At 37.3% G+C, this 26281-nt stretch overlaps 1 protein-coding gene across 3 annotated transcripts; it reads left to right on the top strand.

The window, feature by feature from the left end:
- The first annotated feature begins 353 nt into the window (after positions 1–353).
- Positions 354–25134, top strand: kcna10a (potassium voltage-gated channel, shaker-related subfamily, member 10a). 3 transcript variants are annotated; one of them, XM_058764475.1, is made up of 2 exons: positions 354–469; positions 20696–25134. In XM_058764475.1, the coding sequence occupies exon 2, from the start codon at positions 20829–20831 to the stop codon at positions 22533–22535; it is 1707 nt and encodes a 568-aa protein (XP_058620458.1). In that variant the 5' UTR covers positions 354–469; positions 20696–20828; the 3' UTR covers positions 22536–25134. The 3 variants fall into 3 exon arrangements, 2 of the variants coding, with proteins under 2 accessions (XP_058620458.1, XP_058620459.1); XR_009268935.1 differs by lacking the exon at positions 20696–25134 and adding an exon at positions 13482–14018 and having other exon boundaries at positions 358–469; XM_058764476.1 differs by lacking the exon at positions 354–469 and adding an exon at positions 16427–16950.
- Positions 25135–26281: the final 1147 nt, after the last annotated feature.

Genomic DNA, 26281 nt, shown 5'->3' with positions numbered 1-26281 from the left:
TTATAGCATTTAAAACATTGTGACAACTTGCCCCAATAATAGTGTGACTCAAGACCTTGTTTGGTAGTCCCGTCCCCCACAGAGTATTGCATACTTATATTGACTTTTTAATAGTAGGCTAAGGTATAAATTGAGACGTTTAGTATGACAGCAGCACATCTGTCAGTGGTTGATATGTCCTGCCCCCATCACCCTTTAGTCCAGCTTACAGATCAAACTCACTACACACTAACCACTGCTGTTCTGCTGGGATTCAGGATGACAGCAAACTCCACCAACAATGCTGGAAACCCCGTTTACACACTTCACATGCTATTGACCGGCTATCGTTTACTTAGTGTCCATTTTCGGCGACTTTCTCCATCATCTCTTGGCGAATGTGAAGAGTCTTCCAGTGTTTACGTTCGTCTCGAGCTCTGTTGCAGAGGCGCGCGCTCTCAGCGACACACCGCTGATCACACAGCCACAGGTAATGACAGCATTTACACCTAAACGAAACTAATTCAAGCCACATTTCATTGCTTCGTCGAGCTGTAGAACTCAGTTATCAGTTCTGTATGAATTTGTCTCAGAGGTGTGTGAAGGACAGTACTTCAGCTCTTTAGTGGCACCGAAGTCTTTGGAGATTTTTAAACCCAAAATGTCTAAATGTTATTTTACATTTTATTTTGGTTGTAACTTGGCAGTGTTGCAGTAGGCTACAACGTTTTAGAAACCACATCTAAAATAAATAATAAATAATAATGTAACCAAAATAAAATAGTTTAGAAACGTTGCAAAAATACCAACAAGTAGTCAAAAACGTAAATATCGTTTACGAAAACAACACCAGATAAATAATCAACTTTTGTAAGACGTTTTATTTAGGTGTCAAAATAATTAACCTTAAATAAAAATATGTCAGTATACCAACCAGGCAATCTGTGACACACGCTGTTTAACTTTATGCACAATTATGCGGAATTATGACCGCGTGTGAAGTATAAGAGCTTGAATTTAAGTAGGCTACTGTTCATCTTCAGTATAGTGTATGGAGACCAGCTAACCTGATTAAAAATATAATACTTATGTTTCTGACATGTTGTGAAAAACGTATTTATAACGTAAAAAGAGACATCTGTCATAATAAATTTGTCAGATAAAAACGTTAGGCCTATAACTTGTGTTTGCCTGGTTCCCACCAACATGTTGAAATGCACGGAAAATGTAAAAGCTTCTCTTTTCCATAAAATAGATGATCACTAGCTGTCAAAATCAGTTTTGCTTGGTTTATTTTAAAAATAATAGCACACACATATTAAACTTTAACTGATATCTCTACCACACGTTTGAGCTTACTTTGATAGGAAATAAATCTGTCAAAAGAAGGAGATGAGAGAGAGCAATCTTTCCACAGCTCTACTGCCCCATCTCTGTGTCAGCTGTTGCTATGGAGGGATGGGAATTTACAGTTTTCAAGTGACAGCAGCGGTTTACAAACTTCAGTCAGTCACACAGAAGGGAGAACGGTGGTTATTGGTCAGTCATCAGATAATAGGGTCAAATAAGCAATCAAGGAAGTAGGGATGAAACCATAACGTTGTTGTGAATAGGTTAGAGGGTAAGCTAAATATATGAGAAATGCAAAAATATGTATTTACCATAGTTATCCAAAATCATGAGTGACCGTACGGTTCATATGTCTGTAAAGGACGTAATGTAGCATATATATTGCCATACGGCTATATATATATATATATACAGTGAGGAAAATAAGTATTTGAACACCCTGCTATTTTGCAAGTTCTCCCACTTAGAAATCATGGAGGGGTCTGAAATTGTCATCGTAGGTGCATGTCCACTGTGAGAGACATAATCTAAAAAAAAAAAATCCAGAAATCACAATGTATGATTTTTTAACTATTTATTTGTATGATACAGCTGCAAATAAGTATTTGAACACCTGTCTATCAGCTAGAATTCTGACCCTCAAAGACCTGTTAGTCTGCCTTTAAAATGTCCACCTCCACTCCATTTATTATCCTAAATTTTATTACACACTTGTTTAGGTCGTTAGCTGCATAAAGACACCTGTCCACCCCATACAATCAGTAAGAATCCAACTACTAACATGGCCAAGACCAAAGAGCTGTCCAAAGACACTAGAGACAAAATTGTACACCTCCACAAGGCTGGAAAGGGCTACGGGGGAATTGCCAAGCAGCTTGGTGAAAAAAGGTCCACTGTTGGAGCAATCATTAGAAAATGGAAGAAGCTAAACATGACTGTCAATCTCCCTCGGACTGGGGCTCCATGCGAGATCTCACCTCGTGGGGTCTCAATGATCCTAAGAAAGGTGAGAAATCAGCCCAGAACTACACGGGAGGAGCTGGTCAATGACCTGAAAAGAGCTGGGACCACCGTTTCCAAGGTTACTGTTGGTAATACACTAAGACGTCATGGTTTGAAATCATGCATGGCACGGAAGGTTCCCCTGCTTAAACCAGCACATGTCCATTTGGATGATCCAGAGGAGTCATGGGAGAAAGTCATGTGGTCAGATGAGACCAAAATAGAACTTTTGGTCATAATTCCACTAAACGTGTTTGGAGGAAGAAGAATGATGAGTACCATCCAAGAACACCATCCCTACTGTGAAGCATGGGGTGGTAGCATCATGCTTTGGGGTGTTTTTCTGCACATGGGACAGGCGACTGCACTGTATTAAGGAGAGGATGACCGGGGCCATGTATTGCGAGATTTTGGGGAACAACCTCCTTCCCTCAGTTAGAGCATTGAAGATGGGTCGAGGCTGGGTCTTCCAACATGACAATGACCGAAGCACACAGCCAGGATAACCAAGGAGTGGCTCTGTAAGAAGCATATCAAGGTTCTGGCGTGGCCTAGCCAGTCTCAGACCTAAACCCAATAGAGAATCTTTGGAGGAGCTCAAACTCCGTGTTTCTCAGCGACAGGCCAGAAACCTGACTGATCTAGAGAAGATCTGTGTGGAGGTGGGCCAAAATCCCTCCTGCAGTGTGTGCAAACCTGGTGAAAAACTACAGGAAAGCGTTTGACCTCTGTAATTGCAAACAAAGGCTACTGTACCAAATATTAACATTGATTTTCTCAGGTGTTCAAATACTTATTTGCAGCTGTATCATACAAATAAATAGTTAAATCACACATTGTGATTTCTGGATTTTTTTTTTTAGATCATGTCTCTCACAGTGGACATGCACCTACGATGACAATTCCAGACCCCTCCATGATTTCTAAGTGGGAGAACTTGCAAAATAGCAGGGTGTTCAAATACTTATTTTCCTCACTGTATATGTGACCCTGGACCACAAAACCAGTCATAAGTGTCAATTTTTCGAAATTGATATTTATACATCATCTGAAAGCTGAATAAATAAGCTTTCCATTGATGTATGGTTTGTTAGGACAATATTTGGCTGAGATACAGCTATTTGAAAATCTGGAATCTGAGGGTGCAAAAAAATCACAATATTGAGAAAATCACCTTTAAAGTTGTCCAAATGAAGTTCTTAGCAATGCATATTACTGATCAAAAATTAAGTTTTGATATATTTACGGTAGGAAATTCACTAATATCTACATGGAACATGATCTTTACTTAATATCCTAATGATTTTTGGCATAAAATTATTTTTTAATTTTGACCCATACAATGTATTTTTGGCTATTGCTACAAATATACCCCAGCGACTTAAGACTGGTTTTGTGGTCCAGGGTCACATATTATACAGACGCATAAATATTTATAATTTTTTTTTTTTTTAAATCTTTGTGGACCCTGAAGGTTATTAAATGTATCCAAGATACTAATAAAGTTAAAAGAATGTTTATTATTGGAAAATAACTCATGAAATTGTTCTCTGAATTTAAATCAAGATTTACCATGGACTGACAGCTCAACAGTACGGCAGAGTTTTATATAAAACATAAAAGTAAAAAAGAAAAAGTGATTGAGGCTATTTATTAGAAGTCTAATAATAAGAACATTAAGTTAAATAATGTTTTCATTTGCTCCTTTTAGGGGTGAAAGTTAAAGGGCTAAATAAATACATACATAATTGCATGGCATTCTGAATTCAAATATTCAAATATGAACTTTGAGACAAAAATCATGCAAGGCTGCTTTTAAAAAAAAAAAATAAATAAATAAATAAATAGGACTATTGCAATCTATTAAACATGGAGTGCATGATGAAGGGTGGATGCCCACAATACTTAAAAGGGAATATTTCTTTCAAATATAGGCTACTGAACAGTTGATATCCATAAAAAAAGTGCAAGAACTATAGAGTGTAAATATAATGACATGAACTTTTTGGCCAGCAAATAGTCCAAATAATCTCCAGCATGTAGTGCACGATGAAGGGTGTAGAGCTCATCCGTCTACGTCAGTCGTAGGCATTGAGGGGCCGGCGTGACCATCAGAGACTGTGTGTGTAGACACTAATGCCGTTGTTGAGCAGTGCACAGATGGGTGCACAGCAGGGGCAGGGTATTTATAGTGAACATTTTGGAAGGGTTTCCCTGCAAACCTTCATCTAATGATTCTGTGATCTTTACAGGTAATTTTACAGATTCCTCCAAAAGACATTTCACTTCATCCCAACATAGTTTGCAATGTGTCTTTCATTGTGCTTAAGTTCTGTTCGTACTGTTACTAATGTCTCTGCCATTCGAATTTTCCTGCAGTTTTTCTGTGCAATTTCTGTAAAGGTTTTAATTCATGCAAACATGTTTGTTTTATCAAGCTGTGCCAGTTGGCAATGCCAATCACGTGCCCTCCCTCTTAATTATTTCCTCCGTGCAGTGCAGTAAGCCCTTCATTATGATGTACAAGGACTAAAAATGGAAACTCAAGTTAACATGTTTTGCAAGGAAAGAAAAAACAACACATATGATAGAGTATAATATGGTTAATCAGGCTCAATTACTGATTTCTGACCTTGTACACGTGCTGATGAGCTTGAAGTGGTAGTGGAGAAGTAACATCTGTGTGGTCGGGCTCAGCTCTTATCTAATGGTTTGTTGGGGCTTGTTTGCAGATGTGATTCAGCAGCTAAATCAGGCTAGAACAGCTGCCGCACAAGGGCTGAGCGTGACTCCACCAGCGCTCACAGGCCACAGACACCAGACGCTCACAGATCAAGCTGTGTCAATCAGTGCTGTGTCAGAGACTCAAATGAGTGGGCAAAGTCACTTTGGGGTTTGTTTTTTAGGAGCTCAGTGAGGTTATGGTTCAATCTGGAATGATTTCTCTACATACCCAGCTAACAGGGAACATTCTCACAATTTTCACGTTTCACTTTTTTTAAAGTTATAAATGTTAGGACAAAAAAGGCAAGACACTACAGGCAAAAATACTGTTTTTTGAGATTTTAGACTTTTTGCCTTTTTTATAAAGTATTTTGGAAGGAAAACATCTACTATACGCCTTTATAGCTCTTTATCTATTTGCGTCTGCACTGAGACAAAAAAAATCTCCACACAAACCAAACTTTACAGTTTTATTATCTATATTCTGATATAATCTTTTTTTTTTTTTTAGAAATAAAATATTGTATAAAATCATTTCTTAAAATTGTATACATTTTATTTAAAAAAAAAAAAAAAAAAGATTATATCACAATATAGATAATAAAACTGGAAAGTTTGGTTTGTAATGATGTTTTTTTTTTTTGTATTTTCTGATTTATGAGTGATAATAAATCCAAAATCCCCATGCAAAAACTATAATATGTCAACAAAATGAAACAAGAATTTTCAACCTGGCTTCATCCAATGTTCAGATTTTTTTCTAGATATTTATCCAAATTAGAGCATATTTAATTATATAATGCCTCATTTTGCATTTTTCATAACAACTTCAGAAAACATGTAATACAAAAAAAAAAATAAATAAATAAATAAATATATATATATATATATTTGCAAATCTTAAGTATGGTTATATTTATTTAGCTCAATTTTCATTTTTATACCTGGGTTTTTTTTTGTTTTTCACCTGAAATTAATGTTTATGAATCATTCTTATTACTTTATTAATATTTGCTAAGCCTATACATTCTCATAATGTTGAGAGATCTAAACATTCATATGATGTTATTTGTTTTTGATGAACATTCTAAGAATTTTTAATTTTTTTTTGGTAACATTTATAACATTCTATTTTGACAAAATAATAATAATAATAATAATCTTATAATTATAATCACAACAAGAATACTGGACATTTTAGAATTTTAGAAACATTTCAAAACAATATTCCCACAACGATTTTATATTCTAAAATTGTTACCCAGATAGACGCCAAATCTAAGCTTTAAATACACAGTTTTTACACCGGTCAGCTAGTGCTATGTTAGTAGACTAAACTGATAGCTTGCTAATCTGAAAACCAAAAGAAATGTTGGGAATGTTGGTTAATTTTTAGATTCTGTAATATCCACCTTATTTTTTCACAGAAGTTAGATATTTTCTGTGAATGTACAAGACTTCATATTTTCATGATTAAGAACAAAACACCATAAGTGATTTTAGGTCATTTCTGATCAGGCACTGAATAGAGTAACCATTAAAAACCAATGGAATTGCTTTGGGGTCCAAGTTCCTTTCAAGTCTAGTCAGTTCACTCGGTGGCCATCTTGTGTATGTACTCAGGGCAGCTATTTTCACATGTGAGTATGCTACTGTCCAAATGAAAGAGAAAATGCTGAAATCTTTATCTTTTTTTTTTTTTTTTTTGCTGTCAAACTTCCCAGTTTTTTTTTTTTTTTGTGCAAAGTTTAAGTGCAAGTTCCCAGACACCAACCCTGGCTGTTTCTATGATATTTTTACTACCATCATAGCCATAGCTATTGTAAATGCTATTTGCATTAAATTCAACACAGAGTATAATGTGAAAAGTGGACTACCAACTTGAGAATTTTATATTCATCTTTGTTTTTGTGTAGAACTTCACTGTTCTCAGCTGTGTTGTTGAAGATTTTATGTAATTAATCTTATTAGTTTAGTTGTCACTTTTTGTCATATGCCACCTGTCCCCTGACTGCAGTATATGAGTTTTTTAGGAAACTTGCCATGTTTGCAAAGCCATATGGCTGCTGATGGCCAGTGGATTTATTTCTGTATGATACTCTGAGCGCTCTAGACTGCGTGACCCAAAGAGACAGGCTGGCAATTTGGAACTCTGACATCTCGAGGTTTTTAGGGCTTCCTCGTCTCTGCAAATCTCAGACACGCTGCCAAGGAGAATCCCCAAGCACCATGGGCCAAAGCACAAACACACTGCATGCCAAAGAGGGAAAGGGGAGCATCCTTTCCTCTCATAGCCATATTTATACATGCAAAGTCACTGAGTATTAAAACTGAAATTCAGTTAAAAACGACTGAAAAGCTTCTCCTGGGCAAACACTGTGTTCACAAACTGTTCCAGTTATAAAAAAAAAATGACTTCAGCAGTCTCTGAGGAACAACTTCGATTTCATTTGCATTCTTCAGGAAGTAAAAATAGAATTTAAATGTCTGTTTGTTTTTTCAGCAGCCAAGTAGATGAAACTGATTCCATTGGACGGAACAGGGAAAGCTTCTTCTTTAGAAGAGAGAAAGCAAATCGATTACATAAATAAATATGACTGCTTGCCTAGATATAATTGAATATTCTAATATTTTTAAGTCTATGACGTAGAGGAGGGTGAAAGCATAAAAAACAACAGCACAAGCACTGGATGCTTTTAGAAGCTTGTGGGAAACAACCACTGCAGTGAGAACCGCACGCTGAGAACTTCAGCAAATATTCTAGAACATTCTGATGGGAAAAAAAGAAATCCATCCATCTATCTGTCTGTCTGTCTGTCTATCTATCTGTTGGTCTCTATCTATCTATCTATCTATCTATCTATCTATCTATCTATCTATCTATCTATCTATCTATCTGTCTGTGATGTGTCTGTCTGTCTGTCTGTGTATCTGTTGGTCTCTATCTATCTATCTATCTATCTATCTATCTATCTATCTATCTATCTATCTGTCTGTCTGTCTGTCTATCTGTTGGTCTCTATCTATCTAGCTAACTGTCTTTCTGTCTATCTATCTATCTATCTATCTATCTATCTATCTATCTGTCTGTTTTCATGGCTTCTTGGGCTACAAAGAACCTGCAGTATAAAAGGAGTCAACTTCATCGACAACTTCAATCTTTTCTGGGTCCATAGACAACTGTTTAAACTGGATGGCCTCCACCCAAACAAACTTGGTGCAAGAGTGCTAAAGGACAATATCTATTTCTCCCTCCATCATCCTTCAGTGGTGTGTGCCAATCCACTCAGCCTGAATGGCACACACACACACCTAGACAGAATATGAGTGACCACAGGACTTCATATCAGCTTCAGAGTCATCTTGTGGTTGACACATCCCATAAGGACATTGATAACGCCACGCAGCCAAAACAAGCTCTCCTCGTGGAAACTATCCCGGCTGAGCCCTGCCCACACAGCTCATCACAAACAGATTGTGACGTACTACAACAGCTCTAAGACTCAGCACCCAAGGACGACTTCTGGAAAACAGCCAAGGAAGCCAGGACAACATTTCACAGCCACCGGAAACACCAGAGCCAGACACATTATCCCTCTCTCCAGCATCTCCACTTCTAAGCTTCTCACAGAAAATGGAGGAACTACTGGGACCAAACTCTCCCACTCTTTCGCTGCAAGCCCCCAGATATCAAATAAAAAACGGCGGGCCCCCCAACCACCAAAGACAGTTGGCCCAGCTCTCCCTCCTCCTCCTGTGAGAGCTCTCCGACCGCTGCCACAACGCCAGGGCTCAAACCCTCTTCCATCGGCTGTAGGTGAACCAAAAACAACTGATAACAGCTCTCAGTGATATGTGTCGGATCCCCGCTATATTAGCAGCAACATTCACAAATGTTTACAGAACAAGCGGGAACCCAGTGTGCCTGTAGCTTTCTCTATCTCTGTTTTATCACGTGATAGAAAGTCTAAGGCCTTCTCAAGCCGTACGGCTCACCCATCTAATCTGCAGCCTATAATGCATCAATCTAAGATTGATGTAGAGACAAAATGTAATTCCATCAAGTTAGCAGTTTTAAACATTCACTCGCTAAAAAATAAATTATTTCTGATCAATGATTTAATAACCACAAACAACCTGGATTTTATGTTTCTAAATGAAACATGGCTATAAGACAGCTGCAGTGCAACAGTCCTCAATGAAACAGCCCCTCCTAACTTTAATTTTTACAAGTGTCTGCAGGACTGTTAGGAGAGGTGGAGGTGTAGCTGCTCTATTTAAAGATGTTTATCAATGCAAGCAAGTGTCATTTGGTCAGTATTTGTCTTTTGAATACCTAGGTATTGTGCTGAAAGGTGCTCCACGCATTCTGTTTATCATTATTTACAGGCCTCCAAAATACTCTCCAGCCTTTGTTGAAGAGTTCACAGAACTGTTATCAATGATTTCCTCAGAGTTTGACTGTTTTACTATTGCAGGGGATTTTAATATTCACATAGATAATGCAGAAATCAAAACTGCAAAAGAAATTATAACTGTTTTAAACACTTTTGACCTGATTCAGCATGTGCATGGACCCACACACAATCGTGGACACACTCTAGATTTACTCATCAGTAGAGGTCTAAACATTTCATCCATTGTTATTAAGGATGTAGCACTATCTGATCACTTCTGTATTTTATTTGATATAATTATCTCTGCTGAATCTAGATCTGTCTCTGTCAGAAAGAGATGCATTAATGAGAACACTAGTGCGCTATTTATGAAGGTTTTATCTTTAACACCAAGCATTTCTGCAGACTCTGTTGATCTTCTCCTGGATTCTTTTAACTCAAAAGTTAAGAATGTTATTGATGATATTGCTCTGGTAAAGGTCAGCAAGAAGACTGGCAGACAAAAATCATCTTGGAGAAAATCAACAGCAGTTCAGAGTATGAAAAGACAATGCAGAAAAGCTGAACGGATGTGGCGGAAGACAAAACTTGAAATTCACTATAGCATCTATAAAGAGCCTTCATGCTTTCAATGTGGAACTAGCCACAGCTAGACAGACCTTCTTCTCAAACCTTATAAACAGTAACTTAAACAACACTCACACTCTTTTTGCTACTGTGGAGAGACTGACAAACCCCCCAACTCAGATTCCCAGTAAAATGCTCTCCGTCAGCAAATGCAATGAGTTTGCTTCCTTCTTTTCTGAGAAGATCAATAATATCAGAAAGGAGATTGGCACATCCTCAAGTTATGCAGAGGTCACACAGATTCGACCGCAATTTCAAAAAGAAGTGACTATGTCTGTTTTTGAAGAAATTGATAGCAAAATTTTTGAAGAAATAGTACAGCTCCTTAAATCGTCAACCTGCTATCTTGACACACTTGCCACATCTTTTTTCAAAAGTGTGCTTAACTGTTTAGAAGCAGATCTCTTAGAAGTGGTGAACACTTCACTTCTTTCTGGGACTTTTCCAAACTCCCTGAAAACTGCAGTTGTTAAGTCCCTTCTGAAAAAGCGCAATCTTGATAACACAATGTTGAGCAACTATAGACCAATATCAAATCTTCCTTTCATAGGTAAGATTATTGAAAAGGTAGTTTTTAATCAGCTGAACAATTACTTAAACTCAAATGGATACCTGAACAATTTTCAATCTGGATTCCGAGTGCATCACAGCACAGAGACAGCGCTTATTAAGATAATAAATGATATTCGCTTCAATTCTGATTCAGGCAAAATATCAAAAATGCTGGTACTACTAGATCTTACTGCTGCGTTTGACACTGTCGATCATAACATACTTCTAGAGAGACTGGAAAACTGGGTCAGGCTTTCTGGGATGGTACTCGAATGGTTCAGGTCATACTTAGAAGGGAGAGGTTATTATGTGAGTATAGGTGAGCATAAGTCTAAGTGGGCGTCCATGACATGCGGAGTCCCACAAGGCTCAATTCTTGCACCCCTCTTGTTTTGCCTGTATATGCTCTCACCAAGTCAAATAATGAGAAAGAACCAAATTGCCTATCACAGCTATGCTGATGATACCCAGATTTACCTAGCCTTATCTCCAAATGACTATAGCCCCATTGACTCCCTCTGCCAATGCATTGATGAAATTAGCAGTTGGATGTGCCAGAACTTTCTTCAGTTAAACAAGGAGAAAACTGAAGTCATTGCATTTGGAAACAAAGATGAAGTTCTCAAGGTGAATGCATACCTTGACTCTGGGGGTCAAACAACTAAAAATCAAGTCAAAATTATTGGGGTGATTCTGGAGACAGACCTTAGTTTTAGTAGTCATGTCAAAGCAGTAACTAAATCAGCATACTATCATCTCAAAAACATTGCAAGAATTAGATGTTTTGTTTCCAGTCAAGACTTGGAGAAACTAGTTCATGCCTTTATCACCAGCAGGGTGGATTATTGTAATGGCCTCCTCACTGGCCTTCCAAAGAAGACCATTAGACAGCTGCAGCTCATCCAGAATGCTGCTGCCAGGATTCTGACTAGAACCAGAAAATCTGAGCATATCACACCAGTCCTCAGGTCCTTACACTGGCTTCCAGTTATATTTAGGATTGATTTAAAAGTACTTTTACTCGTTTATAAATCACTCAATGGCCCAAGACCTAAATAAATTGCAGATATGCTCACTGAATATAAACTTAACAGACCACTCAGATCATTAGGATCGAGTCAGTTAGAAATACCAAGGGTTCACACAAAACAAGGGGAGTCCGCTTTTAGATATTATGCCACCCGCAGTTGGAACCAGCTTCCAGAAGATATCAGGGGTGTATTCCCAAAAGCAGGTTATGTGACATACCCGGGTATGTTTGAGGAAAAGTGAGCGGATAACCTCAGCTTTCGGTTCCAAAATCGGAGGTTACTTTCAGGGTATGTAAGTAACCATAGCAACTTGCTCTCTGAAGATAACCTGCTCCGGAGCAGGTTATGTTCCAGGGTTAGTTCCCTTCAGCACTATCAGAGCATGTATTATCTACTGACGAGCCTTCAGTGGGCGTGACAGATAGCGCACAATATTATATATTATTACAATACAGTTATGTATATAGCCTACTAAAATATATATATATATATATGTATGCTATTTTAATGATAAAGCGCTAATATAAGTAATAAATAAGGTTAGCCTATATATTGCTCTAATATGGTTATTATATTTTATTGGCATATATAACAGTTATCTGTATAAATTATAAAACACTATTATGACAAGGTAATGTTTAATTTATTATATTAGCCTATATATATATTTATTACGTTTTATATTATCATCTCACACATGGATCGGCATTTTCTATAATGTATTTCTATAATAAAAATACATATCTGATATGACTTAATATATAATTAGCATCAAACAAACAATATAATTCTTATTCTCAAGGATTAAACGGAAAAAAAAAAAAATGATTGCAAAACCATCAATTAGGTGGCGATATGCACTAAGCATAAGGCCTACATGACTTTTAAACAGAAGAAGAAAGAAGCAGTATGGCACACTTATTCTTAGCGTCCGTTTCCATAGTGACTCGTCGATTTGTCGCTCTGTTGAGAATGTCTCGAGTCTTAACCAGGAACATACTCGGAGTTGAATGAACTTACTCCCGGACGCGTTTTTGGAACCACATACCTCGAGTAAGCAAGGTTTGGGTTAATCAACCGAAAGTTCAGGGTTTATCTGAAGGTAAGTTAACCATGCTTTCTGGAATACACCCCAGATGTGCTAAAACATTAGCCACATTTAAATCCAGACTCAGAACTCATCTGTTTAGTTGTGCATTTGTTAAATGAGCACTGTGCTACGTCCGAACTGATGTATAATCATTCTCTATTCTTAACTGTTTTAAATACTTTTTAAACAAATTATATCATTTTGTTTTTATTGTTGTGATTATTATTATTTTTTTAATTCCTTGTTTTTATTGTTGTGATTATTATTATTTTTAATGACTATTTCACGTCCTTTTATGTAAAGCACTTTGAATTACCACTGTGTATGAAATGTGCTATATAAATAAACTTGCCTTGCCTTGCCTGTCTGTCTGTCTGTTTTCCTTTTTTAGTTTGAATTAATATTAATCAATAGAGAAGCCATCTAAGGTCATTAGTTCGTTCAGATTTAACATTACTGGAGGTTCATTGAACTTTCCTCCCATTTTAAGCATTAGCACTGAAACTTGTCACTTTGCTGATGTACTTCCAGTGACGGGGGTTAAATAGTGCTTTTAGGATTATTTCTCATAGCACAGACATATAATATCCAAATGTGGGCTTGTCCTTCAGTAAATTCCTTTTAAGTCATAGTGGACACTTCCTAATGAAGCAAAATCCTGCTCCGTAGCTGCTGCTGTCTTTAGTAACATGCACTACAGACATGTTAATATGGATCTTTCTGTATCAGACAGGAATGGACTGGTCATCTATAGTGAGGAAGCCTCTGGATCCTGACGATGGATTGATGTTTTGGAGTCGTGCCCACTATAATTGAGCCTGCAGCCATGTGGCGCTAATGTTCAGCTGAGCAAAGTGATCCTCAGCTTATATCACTGATCTGCCTCAGTCACATTAATCCTCTTAATAGAACCATCCCGATTCCTGACCAAGCCCAAAATCACCTGCTGTGGATAGAAAGTATAGATTTATGTATGATTTTTTATTATTCAGTTATATATTTATTAATTTGTCTTGTTTATCATACAGTATAGCAACAAAAAAATATAATGTACTTAATTAATGTACTGTGCGTTTTAGAATCCTTTACAGAATACAAAATGTATGTTTTTCCTTACTATGCAATGCTTAACATCTTATTCATGGAATGATTGTAATCACATGGAGGATTTCCCACTTAAGTCGTCTATCTATTAATAACACAGTCAAATCTGTTCAAAGGACAAATTACATTCTTTAGGATTTTCTTTACATGCTTACCCTTTAAAATGGCTTTTGACTTTCATATTAATTTAATTCTGAGTGACAGATCGGTTAAGGAATTGTAAGCATGCTTGTTATGGAAACATAATGCTTGTGATGTGCAGTTAAATTTTTAAGCTTTGTGGTTTTAAATTCATTGAACAGAAAAGTGCACCTGTTTAACAGCCTGTCACATGGAGATGGGCTGTCTTAGACACTGCATTTTAAATGAGCTGGTTTTAAAAGTGTAACAGAAGTCACTGTTTGCTTTAATGGCCAGACAGAGAGAAATTGATGAGAGCATGCGGTGTTTGGACTGCAGCCCACAAGTCATTAATCATGTCACATTACAGCGGTGCAGGTCAGTGTATAACTAATCTCTCTTAACAAGAACAGACCAGACATGGATAGTTACAGCATTCAAACTACATACTGCAATTCAAACTGCATTCAAACTACATACTGCAATGCCTTTAATAAAGGCATTGCAGTATGTAGTTTGAATGCTTAGACACTTTAAAGAGTGCATTCTGGTTGCCAGGCTGTTCTGAAGGGTTTGGAGGATACTAGATAGTTCCTAATGTGTTTTATGTGGTTCTAAGGGATTTCCTAGGTGGTTGATATGAGATTCTGGTTGGTTGCTAGGCAGTTGCTAGGTAAATGCTTGATAGATAGATAGATAGATAGATAGATATAGACAGACAGATAGATAGATAGATAGATAGATAGATAGATAGATAAAGACAGACAGACAGACAGATAGATAGACAGACAGACAGACAGACAGACATATAGATAGGTAGACAGACAGATAGAGAGATAGGCAGACAGATAGATAGATAGATAGATAGATAGATAGACAGACAGACAGACAGACAGACAGACAGACAGATAGATAGATAGATAGATAGATAGATAGATAGATATAGACAGACAGACAATACAGACAGACCGATAGATAGATAGATAGATAGATAGATAGATAGATAGATAGATAGATAGATAGATAGATAGATAGATAGATAGACAGACAGATGGACATACAGACAGACAGACAGACAGACAGACAGACAGACAGATAGATAGATAGATAGATAGATAGATAGATAGATAGATAGATAGATAGATAGATATAGACAGACAGACAATACAGACCGATAGATAGATAGATAGATAGATAGATAGATAGATAGATAGATAGATAGACAGACAGACAGACAGACTAACAGACAGATAGATAGACAGACAGACAGACTAACAGACAGACAGATAGATAGATAGATAGACAGACAGACAGACGGACATACAGACAGACAGATAGACAGACAGACAGACTAACAGACAGATAGATAGACAGACAGACAGACAGATAGATAGACAGACAGACAGACAGACAGACAGACTAACAGACAGATAGATAGACAGACGGACATACAGACAGATAGATAGACAGACAGACAGACAGACAGATAGATAGATAGATATAGACAGACAGACAGACAATACAGACAGACCGATAGATAGATAGATAGATAGATAGATAGATAGACAGACAGACAGAGACAGACAGACAGACGGACATACAGACAGACAGATAGATAGACAGACAGACAGACTAACAGACAGATAGATAGACAGACAGACAGACAGATAGATAGACAGACAGACAGACAGACAGACAGACTAACAGACAGATAGATAGACAGACAGACGGACATACAGATAGACAGACATACATATAGATAGGTAGATAGAGAGATAGGCAGACAGACAGATAGATAGATAGATAGATATATAGATAGATAGATAGATAGATAGATAGATAGACAGACAGACAGACAGACAGATAGATTGATAGAGACAGACAGACAGACAGACAGACAGACAGACAGATAGATAGATAGATAGACAGACAGACAGACAGACAGACAGACAGACTAACAGACAGACAGACAGACAGACAGACAGACAGATAGATAGATAGATAGATAGATAGATAGATAGACAGACAGAGACAGACAGACATACAGATAGATAGATAGATAGATAGACAGACAGATAGACAGACATACATATAGATAGGTAGATAGAGAGATAGGCAGATAGATAGATAGATAGATAGATAGCAATGTATAAACCAATAAAACATATAACAGCAGCACTTTCACAACAGAACAAAATAAGTGTAATCTGATCCAAGTCAAAAATTAATGCCTCAAATCCGCAGATAAATTGTCAGTGTTCTTCTGTCATCTCAATGACCGCCAGCTGTCTGCTGATGATGGAGCTGATATCTGTAAGTGTGGAGGATGAATCGCTGAGCCGCTGAGGTGTAGTGATCTGTAAATAAGCACTCTCAGGATTGATGTGGTATGTAAACGATCGCTCTGGTGTGTATTGATGCTGGATGAGGTAAGGTCCTAGTCAGAGATATTCAGCCTTGGTAGATCTACGCTCATCAGATGTGTCTGGGCTGCCATGGGTTAGGGGTGTCGACATGTCGTGATGAATATAAAATCTATCGTATGACAGTTAACAGCTGTTTTACAAGTGCGATGAGACGTCTCTCCCTGTTAAAGGTGAGAAGGTGAGCTGCTGAGGGGAGATTGGTTACTGCACTGCTTATATGGACCTCTATTAAAGTTTGATAACTTCAAAATCAGACTTTGTTTTACTGTAGAGTGATGGCTAAGCCTTCTGTGTTTTTTATTTGTGAATTTTTTTTTTTTTTTTTTGGTAGTTCTTTGTATGTGTCTGAATGTGTATGCACACAAATGCTTGAGTTTGTGTGCTTGCGTGTGTGTGTGCGTAGTTGTTTGCGTAGCGGCAGCTCTAGTTTCTCACCAGCATAAGGTTACCCAATGCGGACTTTAATAGATTAAGCCACTCTGAACCCAAATGTAGAACAAGCAACAGGCAGAAACAACAGCCGATAGGAGACCCCTCTCTCATGAGAGGTAGGCCTGTATCTCTCTGTGTGTGTGTGTGTGTGTGTCAGTTAAATAAATAAGTATTAGGCAACATCTGTTCAGACATCCTGTTGTGCATGTTTTGGGAGGAAGTGACATAAATGTTTATTAGAATATTTCTGTACTGAATTATCTGTAATTTCAGTGTTTTATAAGTGTAAATGTTGCTTTTAATGTGCTCTGCTATTATGAATGTTGAAATGTGCACTATTAATTTGTCAGATTACTCTTTAGATTTATTTATGGTTACACTTTACTTCAGTAGTCCACTTTAGTAACTTTGCAACTACAAGTCAACTAACTCTCGTCAGAGTATTAGTAGACCGTTAAATTGACGTACTTGCACTGTTAAAATGTCAAAATAAAGTGTTATTAGGCAGACAGTCTGCTAATACTCTAATGAGAGTTGACATGTAGTTGCAAAGTTACGTGTAGTTAGTAGATTGACTAAAATGGACTATCAAAATAAGGTGTTATGCTATTTAGTGTCCTGAATGCTTTTCTAATAGGTTGAATTGAAAATCTGATCATGGGCAAAACAAACTGATTATTTGTCCATGGTTTAAACTGACATAAAACTCCGGATAAAACTGAAACAGAGTTTACAGCCTGAAGGCTTTAAATTACACAAAGAGGTTTTATTCTCTGCTTCTTTAGAAAACCATCTGTGTGCTGGTGCCCTAAAGATTTAACCTGAATAACTTTTATGTATGTATGTATGTACTTATTTATTGCTTAAGGTGTGTGTGTGTGTGTGTGTGTACACACAAACAATTTTTTTCAGCACATTTTATATAGCTTATATATTATGTAAAGTAAGTAGAGATAAATTACAGAGTATGGAAATACTAAAATGATAAAATAAACTTGAATACGCTCATATTTATTTGAATTTACTTACATGGCCTTCATGTGATGTGAAAAATCCAAAAAGAAAGATAAATCATAAAATAAATATGTCAAATATTTTATTTTATAAAGACAGTTTGATTTTATCTACCAGCAGCAGTGAGGCTGAGTGACCTTGAAAATCCCTGATCATGTGAGATCCCTGTCAATGTCATTTCCCAGCTCCACAGCACTGATCAGCATCTGTCAATCACTTATTTTAATAGCATTTATTACTGTCTTTATTCTATTCATGCTTGTATTTTTTCAAAGGTTTTTTCCTGATGTATCAGTGTTTCTTCACCTGTTGTTGTTATTTGTTTCTCTTGTATAAAGGCAGTCTCACTCTCTCTCTCTCTCTCCCGGTGACGCACATGTTCTCTGTTTTCTGGTCAGTGGCAGCTGAGCAGGATGACTCATTTTTGGCGTCTTTAATTAAACATCTGTCCGTGCCTCTCAACCTCTCAACTACGCTCCTTTTTACAATTTAGCCTGGAAATATAGCACGTTTAGAAATCTCTAATACCTGTACATGCATGCAATAAAATTAGTTTATTTGTAGCTGAAAAATGAACATTCTTAAATCTATTGTTACTTTTACATTATTTTTAGCACATTGCTCTGTTGTAGTTAAGTGGTTTTAGGTAGTATATTAGTATAAAGTATATTTCTATATACTTTTTTTGGTTTACACTTTATTTTAAGTGTAATTATACATGCAAGTACTGAGTAATATTAATTAACTACACGTAGTTTCTGTATGGTTAGGGTTAGGATTAGGGTTGCTTGCATGTAATAATATTAATTATATGTAACGTGTAACAAGGACACCTTAAAATAAAGTGCTACCCTTTTTTAAGTATATGTTTGCAAGGTGGCTATTAAAGGAGCTCATCCCCGATATTCTGATCTCTAGATTGAACTCTGATCCCTCTTTCAGTGGAAGTCTATGGTCCCGTTTTATTTTCCACCCGACAAAAATTTGCTTACTTTAGAAACATACAAGCACAAAGTATATTAGATCTGAGGTATCGTTCACATTCATAATACAAATGAGTTATGCTTTTAAGTTTAATACTTTGTCTAAGGGGTTTTAAAAATATATATTAAAATAAGTTATTTTGAGTAATAGTTATAGTGTAGGCTCCATTAATAATTTTGCTAATATGCTGTCTTTGTATTTATTTGAAATTCCAGGGTTTTTTTTTTTTCAGATTAAAAAAAAAAAAAAGCAGAGGGAAAAAAAATACTTTTTGGCTCTACAAAGTGCTGTTGCTAATGACTTGTAGTACAGCTTGGCTGATGGCACTGCAACATTTCCTCTGAACCCAATGCAGGTCAGTGGAATAGTAAGTGAATTAGATGAGGGGCGATTGTTTTCCCCACTGTCTTGGCCTTTACTGGGCCAACAGTTTCTCTTTCTCTCTCTGCTTCCTTCCCTCTGCTACTATCTCTCGACTTCTCTTTCAGCAGCTCTCTTATTCTCCCACACTGCCTCACAGGCCAGGACTCTGGTGTCAAGTGTTTGACAGGGGTTACTCTTTAGCTGAGGTGATGTCCGGCTGACTGTTGTGTCAGAGGTGTGTCACCATAGATACTGGAAACGTCTGTGTCACATTAAGAATCACAGGGAAGCCGTCCAAATGTCTGTTAAAATGTACGAAACTTGAGTTTGTGACAGCGAGGGAAAATGGGAAAGCAGTTAAGCTTTGTAAAAGTATTTAAATTAAAATTTTAGAACATTTGAGTGTTCATGTGAATGGCTGTCAAGGTTGCATTTTGCCCCAAAATCAAAGAAAAAAAATAAAAATTAATTTGTTAAGCCTGTTTTAGCACATTGTTATTCCCTGCTTTGTTTCATTTTCAGGCACATACTTTCATGATAATTAATCCCTTTGGTAACACTTTAGTTTAGGGACCAATTCTCACTATTGACTATTTGAGTATTACTGTAGCGTGCATATTATTAGCATATTGGCTGTTTATTAGTACTTATAAAGCACATATTAATGTCTTATTCTGCATGACTATATTCTAGTTCCCTTATTCCACCCCATACCTAAACGTAACAACTACCTTACTAACTATTAATACGGGTGGGTAAAACATGACATATTGTGAGATTCACCTGCATGATATAATATTCAATTGGTGCCACTTTATATTAGGTGGCCTTAACTACTATGTACTTACATTTAAATTAATCATTTGATCCAATGCACTTATTGTGTACATATGTGTTTTACATTGTACTTATATTTTAATTAAGACCTGCATGTGATTACATCTGTTACTAATTTCAGTAATTATAGTGCATCCCTTAAACCTTAACCCATCCTTAAACCTACCCATATCATCAAACCTGTCCTTATTATACCCGTATTCCACCTTAATAGCAGTAAAAGTGTTTTGCAATACAATATAAACACAATAAGTACATTGTACTTATTTTTTTATGTAAGTAAGGCAACCTAATATAAAGTGGGACCATTCAATTTGATATTATAGTTTTGTAAACAAGCAATAACATGTCAGTCTGAAAGAGGTTATTTAATACTTATTAGTATTTTCTTCATGGACTGTTATAGACGTATGAAATATTCCAGTACTCCCACATTTGCAGTGTAAAAGCGATTCACAGCAAAAACAAAAATAACCCAGAGGCGACTGACATTTTTGGAAGTGTTGTGATGCTGACACCTCCCAAAATATGTCACCTTCGCCAGCTGCTCTCCTCAGTGTTTCACCCAGACCAGTAACCAAGAAACAGTGTGATTCTCAAACACCATTTACTGGAGTTGTATTAGTCAAAACCAGGCTCTAACTCTTCTTCCTTGTTTTGCAGGCCCCAGCACCTTGGATTCATTGTGTTGACCTCCACCTCAAAAACAAATGACAAATATCAATTTGAAATACTAAACCAGTGGGTTTGTCCTGGTGAAGGCTGAATTCGGTGGTTGTCTGATATCTGGAGCCACATGACTGTCCAGGCTGGAAGGATAGAGGTGGCGCTAGTTGAGTTTGAGGGTATGGAGAATACTAACGTTGTGGACAATTTCAATGACCCAGACTATCCCAACGAGATGACGACTTTGACGGTAGAAATGCCAGAGTTTGGGCCTGGCAGCACCTACTGCAATTCTGCAAAAGTGTCACCATATAAAGAGAGGACACCACAAAATCTGGACAAACCGCAGTCACCTGTCCTGCCCCCTCACACGAGGAGAGGGCGCGCCAGCTGCGCTAGTCTGATTTCCAACTGGAAATTACTCCTGAACAGTGAAGGAACGCAAAGTGAGACGATCTTCAGTAAACTGGCCAAAGAATACGAGGACTTGTTTATTGATAAGCGACTTCTCGATGACGGCGATCAAAAGGTCATCATTAACATCGCCGGTCTTCGCTTCGAAACCCGCCTGAGGACCCTCGACCAGTTCCCAGACACCCTTCTGGGTGACCCAATGAAAAGAATGGGCTATTTTGACCCCATGAGAAACGAGTATTTCTTTGACCGCAATCGTCCGAGCTTTGACGGGATCCTGTACTACTATCAGTCAGGGGGGAAGGTCCGCCGGCCCGCAAACGTACCTTTAGATGTCTTCACGGATGAGATCATCTTCTACGAGTTAGGACAGGAAGCCATGGACCAGTTCCGCGAGGAAGAAGGCTTTATCAAAGACGTGGAGATCCCATTGCCATCCAATGAGATTTACAGGCAGTTCTGGCTGCTCTTTGAGTATCCCGAGAGCTCAAACGCAGCCAGAGGGGTCGCTCTCGTTTCCATCTTCGTCATCGTCATCTCCATCATCATATTCTGCCTGGAGACTCTCCCAGAATTCCGTGAGGACCTGGAGATTTTTCCAACTGCAGGTGTTTCCTTCAACCAGACGCATCCCTCAGGTGCTCCTCCAAGTGCCTCTCCCAAAACAATCAGCAGCACCTTCTCCGACCCCTTCTTCATTATTGAGACCGCTTGCATCATCTGGTTCTTCTTCGAGCTCTGCGTGCGTTTCCTGGTTTGTCCCAGCAAGCGGGAATTCTTCAACAACATCATGAACATGATTGACATTGTCTCCATTATCCCCTATTTTGTCACTTTGATAACTGAGGTCGTGACCACCACCAATAAGTCCAACACGGGACAGAATATGTCCCTGGCCATCCTGCGAATCATTAGACTGGTGCGAGTCTTCAGGATCTTTAAGCTTTCCAGACACTCCAAAGGGCTGCAGATCCTGGGCCAGACGCTCAAGGCCAGCATGAGAGAACTTGGCCTGCTCATCTTCTTTCTCTTCATCGGCGTCATCCTCTTCTCCAGCGCCATCTATTTCGCTGAGGTGGACGATCCTAACACCCAGTTTGTTAGCATCCCTGATGGATTCTGGTGGGCTGTAGTGACCATGACCACTGTGGGATATGGAGACATGTGTCCTATTACGTTAGGCGGTAAGATTGTGGGCACTCTATGTGCCATTGCTGGGGTGCTGACCATCGCCCTGCCTGTGCCTGTAATCGTCTCCAATTTCAACTACTTTTACCATAGAGAGACAGAGCAGGAGGAAAAGCAGCCCATAGCTGAGTCAGCCGATCAAGCTTTAAAGTCAGGGAACAATACAAAAAATGGAAGTAGTTCCTCTCTGAACAAGGCAAATGGGAACTGGCAGTCTGACAAATCTAAGTATTAACACCCATATCGAAACTTTATTTTCATGAGCGTGAATCTCATTAAACACGTTCAGGTCATATTTCACCACAAAATCAAGAGACCCAGATAGCATACTGCAAGATGTCTTCATCTGGAAAGCATCTGCTGTGTATAAACATCTGATAGATGTCTTTAAGGTGTCAGTATTACTTACATTCTAAATCATAGACATCTTAAAGACATTTTCTAAACGTCTATTTGACATCTGATAGAAATTGTCCTATAGACGTATTGCAGATGGGCAAGCACTCTAAAAAATACATCTTGCAGATGTCTCCGTGATGTATGTGTGCTATCAGGGTTATATTTTGCAAAAAGAAAATAGTCTATTTTAGTAAATAAACACATTCTCATTCCAGTTCTCATAAAAGTAATGCATCTGGATGTTTTACCTTTATTTTGTAATTGTCATTATTCTCAATGGCTATTTTCATCAGATTCTGATTAATGTAATAGAGTATCTTATCTTTATCAGTTAAATGCTTTACAGCAAGTACTTCCAAGATGAATAAATAAATGCTTTACAATTTATATAGTTACGCTATACATTTTTCAGCAATAAGTTTTTTCTGCATTACATTAATGCAAATGAGGAAGACATGTAATGCAAATAATTCAAAATAAATATTGATGGTCCTAAAATAGGCTATAAAATGACTATAGTTTTTGCTGTTTTGCAAAATTTGTGAAATATGACCTTGACAAGTTCTCCACAGGTTTTTTTTTTTTTAGATTCAGCCAATAATGTTATTATAGTGCTTCAGTGTTTGCTAGATTTTTTTTTTTTTTTCAATTCTTGGGAACAGATTATTATAAATGTTACCTAACTTGAATGATACGAATGTGATAACAGTTTCTCTGAAAACATAAGTAGCAGAATTTAAATTTCATGTTAGATTTCCATCTGTGTTGCGTAATCCTTTTATTAAATTATAATTCAACCTAAACCATAATCTCATAAACCTATCACATCCGGTCCACTATGTGTAATTAAAAATTACAGAATCACTCTGAAAATTAAATGACAACTGCACTGTCATCAAGTGTGTTTGGGTGACTTCCATCAGCATACTACCATTTTGAGTATGCAAAATGGCACCTTTAACATTTATATGTAACACCATTGTCTCTAAGTATGTGTTTTCTAATATAATTGCAAATTAAGTATTTCATAATTGTTTCATTTTGCATTTGAAATGATAATCATTATGGTTTGTTGTGGCACTTTAGAGGAAGCTCAGCCAATGAAGAGGAGAAATGCATCCAGAGTTTTCCACTTACAGTCCATATTCATTTCTATGAATGAGATGAGCATAACAGTGCCTTTCACTCAAATGGGCTGAACCTGTTGTTGCAGGCATGCTGTCATACGGGTTTTATATTGAGTGGAATTGATTTCCTTGTATTATTGGTGAATGTTGTCTTGATTTGAATGAAATATATATTCATAATCCTATCAAGACAAGACAAAAATGATCACTTTCTCAGATTCAACAGTTACCTAAGGAAAGTTTAGAGAAATTAAGAATTTTCTTTGAGAAAAACACCCTAAAACGTGATAAAGACATTTTGCTTAATAAGTGAGAATATACAACATTTTGTTGGAAAGAGAATCAGGGAGCTATGAGCCAAGGTCTCAGTGTATTATAAGTTGTTTTGCAAAATCTTGTGAATCTTGTTGAGCTGTTTCCCAAGACATACTGGATATAAACACATATTTTCATTGTGTTTTTGATGTTATAACTGCTGCTATTTTATAATTACCTGAAGTTATGTCATTTTAGTATGCAAAGGTAGTGTGTTATTGTTCTTTTAATAGGTGCAGGAAGACATTATTAAGCAGAAAGCTGTCATTGTTAATCTGACATTTATTTGCACATTTTGCCTCTATAATGATGGTTCTTCACAGACTAACCGAACATTGGTGGTTGTGCTAGAGAACGAATTGTATATTTAAACCCTTTTATTCTATACTTAGAATCTAATGAGAATATTCAGAGCCTTTGAAAATATTAATAAGGAATCTTCAGGAACTTGAATATCATGTGCTTAGCCTGACAACTGATCATAGTTGGTTGTAAATTTATGACTGTAAATAAGTATCATAAAGCCATTTACTGTGGTAATAACTGTGTAATGTATGTATTAAAATGATACATTGTGTAATTGTTGCAGTGTTTGACCTGAAATGCAAATCCCAGTGATATGAATCATAGGCTGCTGGTGTGGTCACTTCAAAACGTTTCAATAATTGTCATTATAGACTTGCATTTATTAGCTCAAGAAGTAATTTTGTTCTTTTATGTTAGACATGACATGTCCCTGTACTGATATAAAATGCTTTTTTTTTTTTTTTTCATAATTTGGCAGGACAGCAAAGACTAAAATTATTCAAATTGCATTTTCAGTAAAATATGGAAATCATCTTGCAGTGTGACTGTCCTCAACATGAACTGCAATATAAAGAAACCTATTAAAATTAATAATGTGAAAAGATGTTCAATTAAAAGATATTGGCATTTATCATCACAAGTGACTATAGTCATGGATTTACACATTACCTAAAAAAATTAAATTGTGGCATGACTGTCCTAATCTTATAAAGTAACATTTAAAATGAACAATATAGTCACAGAAACTGAAAGATGGCTTTAAAATGGTGACTTAGCATTTTTCCAATAAAGTGCATTGATGTATTTAATCACAGACAATTAGACGGCTGATACTGTAGTCAGAAAGTGTGTCGAAAAGTTATCTGGCGGTCAGGTCTTTGAGGTCCCCCACCTCTCTGAAAACCCCTCTTCCTCATTCACTGTTATATAAGATGCCCTCATTACCGGCAATAACAGGCTTGACTTTCACTGTAACATGAGCAGCTCCTCTTTTTCTCTTTCATCAGAGACAGATCATAGCCATGCTTCCCTTTTCCTCTCACGTTGTTGCTTTGCTGTTTAATCACCCACTTCACCCTCATTCACTATTCCTACACTACTCCACTAATATGTGAATAAAACGTGTGTCCATGCAGAATTAATTCTTTGAGATGCTCACAGGGTATACAGGTGCATCTCAATAAATTAGAACCCACCAATTCTACAAATTAGAATATGGTGACATGCCAATCAGCTGATCAACTCAAAACACCTGCAAAGGTTTCCTGAGCCTTCAAAATGGTCTCAGTTTGGTTCACTAGGCTACACAATCATGGGGAAGACTGCTGATCTGACAGTTGTCCAGAAGACAATCATTGACACCCTTCACAAGGAGTTTAAGCCACAAACATTCATTGCCAAAGAAGCTGTCTGTTCACAGAGTGCTGTATCCAAGCATGTTAACAGAAAGTTGAGTGGAAGGAAAAAGTGTTGAAGAAAATGATGCACAACCAACCGAGAGAACCACAGCCTTATGAGGATTGTCAAGCAAAATCGATTCAAGAATTTGGGTGAACTTCACAAGGAATGGACTGAGGCTGGGGTCAAGGCATCAAGAGCCACCACACACAGACGTGTCGAGGAATTTGGCTACAGTTGTCGTATTCCTCTTGTTAAGCCACTCCTGAACCACAGACAACGTCAGAGGCGTCTTACCTGGGCTAAGGAGAAGAAGAACTGGACTGTTGCCAGTGGTCCAAAGTCCTCTTTTCAGATGAGAGAAAGTTTTGTATTTCATTTGGAAACCAAGCTCCTAGAGTCTGGAGGAAGGGTGGAGAAGCTCATAGCCCAAGTG

Source organism: Onychostoma macrolepis, chromosome 23 (genome assembly GCF_012432095.1).
Source record: "Onychostoma macrolepis isolate SWU-2019 chromosome 23, ASM1243209v1, whole genome shotgun sequence".
Taxonomy (NCBI): domain Eukaryota; kingdom Metazoa; phylum Chordata; class Actinopteri; order Cypriniformes; family Cyprinidae; genus Onychostoma; species Onychostoma macrolepis.
This window is presented reverse-complemented; position numbering and strand designations above follow the sequence as displayed.